The sequence below is a fragment of the Trypanosoma equiperdum genome (genome assembly GCF_001457755.1).
Source record: "Trypanosoma equiperdum strain OVI genome assembly, contig: ctg_243, whole genome shotgun sequence".
Taxonomy (NCBI): domain Eukaryota; phylum Euglenozoa; class Kinetoplastea; order Trypanosomatida; family Trypanosomatidae; genus Trypanosoma; species Trypanosoma equiperdum.
This window is the reverse complement of record NW_027124136.1, coordinates 4,087-7,089: the sequence shown is the minus strand read 5'-3', so window position 1 is coordinate 7,089 and position 3,003 is coordinate 4,087. Positions and strand designations below refer to the sequence as shown.

Genomic DNA, 3,003 nt, shown 5'->3' with positions numbered 1-3,003 from the left:
TTTACAAAACTCCGATCTTCTTATATTAATAGTATGCACACATTCATAACACATTTCTATTACTATAATAATATTTATTATTACTCTTATAACCCTAAATCACTCCTAATATCTATAAAATTAACAAAATATACAAATTAGAGTAGCATTCTTTTTTCGTACCGTATAATCATAGTACTTTGCATCGAGAAACAACTTCCATATAAATATTTTAAATAATTATTATCTTCATTGAAAGGTATTATAATATATCAAATTTTAACATATCTTAATGATTTTCATAAAATTGAACAAAAATGCTTAAAATAATACAAACTTACCGACGCACAACTCAAAGCCAATTTCTTATCGACAAGAGCGCTGAAATATTTGCAAGAATATGTTCCCATTTGCAGCCGTCATCCTTTCCAGAATCACTTTCTGTTTTCGTTGCACATTTCTCCTCGTTCTTTTCTTCCCCTTTGCCCTTCTCTGCCGCAACGCAATCATCACCTTTTAATTAGAATCCTTCCGTTATTTTGCATTTGTCATTTTCTGTTATTGCTTTGCATTTGTTGACTTCCGCTGAGGGCGTAATTGTGGTGCTTGCTGGTTGATTCTGGGATTGTTGTGTTGTTTTTCCTTTCAAGTAAGCAAAAAATTTTGGCAGCCTTCGGCCCGGACGAAGGTCTGTCAGCTTGCCGTTTATTTTGTCATCACCTATTTGAGAAGAGTGCTCTTTTGTTGTCGTGTATTTAACGACATCTTTGGAAAAGGCTGTCGACGTAGAGCCTAGTGCCGATTTAATCAGGGCTTTTGTTTTGACTTTATCATTGTCACCTTTTTCAAATGATTAGTTAAGCTGGACAGCTATTAGCGCCGCTATTTCGGAGTCGGCTTCTATGTCGGTCCAGCTTCTCTAAAGTATTGACACGGCGTTTAGTCTTTGCGTGTTCAATACATTGCAAACAGCACGCGCCACTTCTGCACTGGTGATTGCGTCCCAGTGGGAGCTTGTCATCTTTGCTTTGCATTCACACGTTTAGTTGGTGTGTCAAATATCTTAATATCTGCTGTCGTCTCTGACAGTTTGTCGGTTGTGCCTAGAGCTCCAAGGTAATTTCCGTTGTTGGCGCTGCTATCGGTTTCGACGAACCCTGGATGGCCTGTGAGCGCAGTGTTGCCACCTGCCGGGCTCTCTTTCAAGCTGCTTTTAGTGTTATGCTTGCTTGTTTCAGTATTGCATCGTTTATCATTTTTAGTTTGTAAATTTCATCCGCCTTGACTTCTTTTTGGTTGACTTTGTGGCCGCTGGTTAGGTCGTCAATGCTGCAGTTGGCCGCCTCTTCGACTGTTGTCACGGTGTCGTTGTTCTTTGTTACAACTGTTGACGCTTCCGGTGAACTTTCGGTGGCCACTGCGTTTGCCGGTTCTGGTGCTAGAGTTTTGATCCGTAGTTTGCGGTACATGATTAGCCTGTGCGCCCTTGTTTCTAGTGCTGTCGCAGCTGCGTCCAAACTTTGGGCGTAGCTTGGTAAACTTTTTAGTGCAGCCATAGCATTCGCTTCATCGATGTTTGCCAGGGCACGCAGCCCGGCTGTTTTTTTTCTTCCGACCGCTGCAGCAGCGGCCAGTCTTAGTGCCGCACCGCTATCTGACAGCGACAGAACTACTGAAGTTGCTGCCGTCGCTTGCTGCCTTGAAATAGAAGCCAGTGCTAGATCGTACCCGATTTCCCCACAGCTATCTATTATTTGTTTGCCGGCGTCGTCTAAGCCATCTTTTGTTGCCGCGATCGAGCTCCGGTGGAGCACCGGTGCAGTCAGTAAAGTTACGTAGCGGGAAATGGATATGAACATTTTTGTTCTTGAGGTTTCTCTAGCCTTGTAGAGCGATGTGATTTTTGTTAAATGCGATTTAGCTACTTGATTTTGTCGTTTTAAAAGTTTGGCTTTAGTCTACGGCGGTTTGGAGCTGGTAGTTGCCGACCGCCGCGAGGTTAGTGATGGATCTGTTTTGTTCAAGGTGAGGAAAGAAAAAGCGATTTTGTGAGTGTCCATTACGCTTCCAGTAGAATTGTTTGCTCAGTTGTCCGCCGGTACACGGTGGCACTTGTAGGTTTTGTGCGGCCTCTTTTATGCGATGCTGTTTTATGGGAATGTTTATGGTGAACATCTATATGACGGCATTCATCGTTTGCGAATTTCCCTACAAAAACACTATCGATTTCATTTGTTACCCGGTTTTGTTATTGGAACCAGTTGAATATCGCATATTAATCACCAGACCGCATTTTCGGTGGTATCTTCGGCGACAGTCGGCGTTTTCTTTCCATAGACTGTTCATACAAAAGTTCAGTTATTAGTTTTTGTTTCTTCCCTTAACCATTTTTCTGTGAGGATGACCGTTTTTTTCTTTTATTTCGCCATGAATCTTATTTACGTCGTCACAACCACGCATGCTGGCGCTACTCAGTGGTCTAATAGTGCCTTTTTCGTATAAAATTCAGTGAAGCTTCGTCGCTTGCGGTTGCGCTGTTGCTCGTTTCTTTCGAAAAAAAACGGTGTAAGCCCTGCTTGAACTATACTGGGATACGAATAGTATATTTCGCTGGGCCTCTCTCGTATTTTTGACCGCCGTTGGTTCCCCTCTCAACTTATAACTCCACAGAAAATTGTCTGAAGAAGGGGCTAAAATTGTGATCAGTAAAGGCCACGCTTGAGAAGTTTCTCTCTATCTTTTTTAAAATAGCTTCATTTGTGCTTCTACTATGCTAACTCCTTTTGATCTACTAAATCTCTCATTGATCTTCAATTTTCATTTCTCTACTTTGCTCTGTTCTTTAAAACAACAAAACACTTATTTTTAACTAATAACATTGCCAATCCACATGAGTGTACGGTTCACAGAAAGTAACATTTTTTAAAGTCTCTTATGATGAAATCAAAATATTATTACTGCTTTTCCTTTAGCAATTAGAGTAATCCTTGCATCGCCTGCTAGTCTTACTAATTATTGCGTTAT

General features: G+C 41.2%; 1 protein-coding gene across 1 annotated transcript; it reads right to left on the bottom strand.

Annotated features, from left to right (window-relative positions):
* Positions 1-1,181: 1,181 nt before the first annotated feature.
* On the bottom strand, positions 1,182-1,838 carry TEOVI_000080800 (uncharacterized protein; the record flags this gene model as incomplete). The annotated part of the gene is made up of 1 exon (XM_067224141.1): positions 1,182-1,838. The coding sequence occupies one exon, from the start codon at positions 1,836-1,838 to the stop codon at positions 1,182-1,184; it is 657 nt and encodes a 218-aa protein (XP_067080242.1).
* Positions 1,839-3,003: the final 1,165 nt, after the last annotated feature.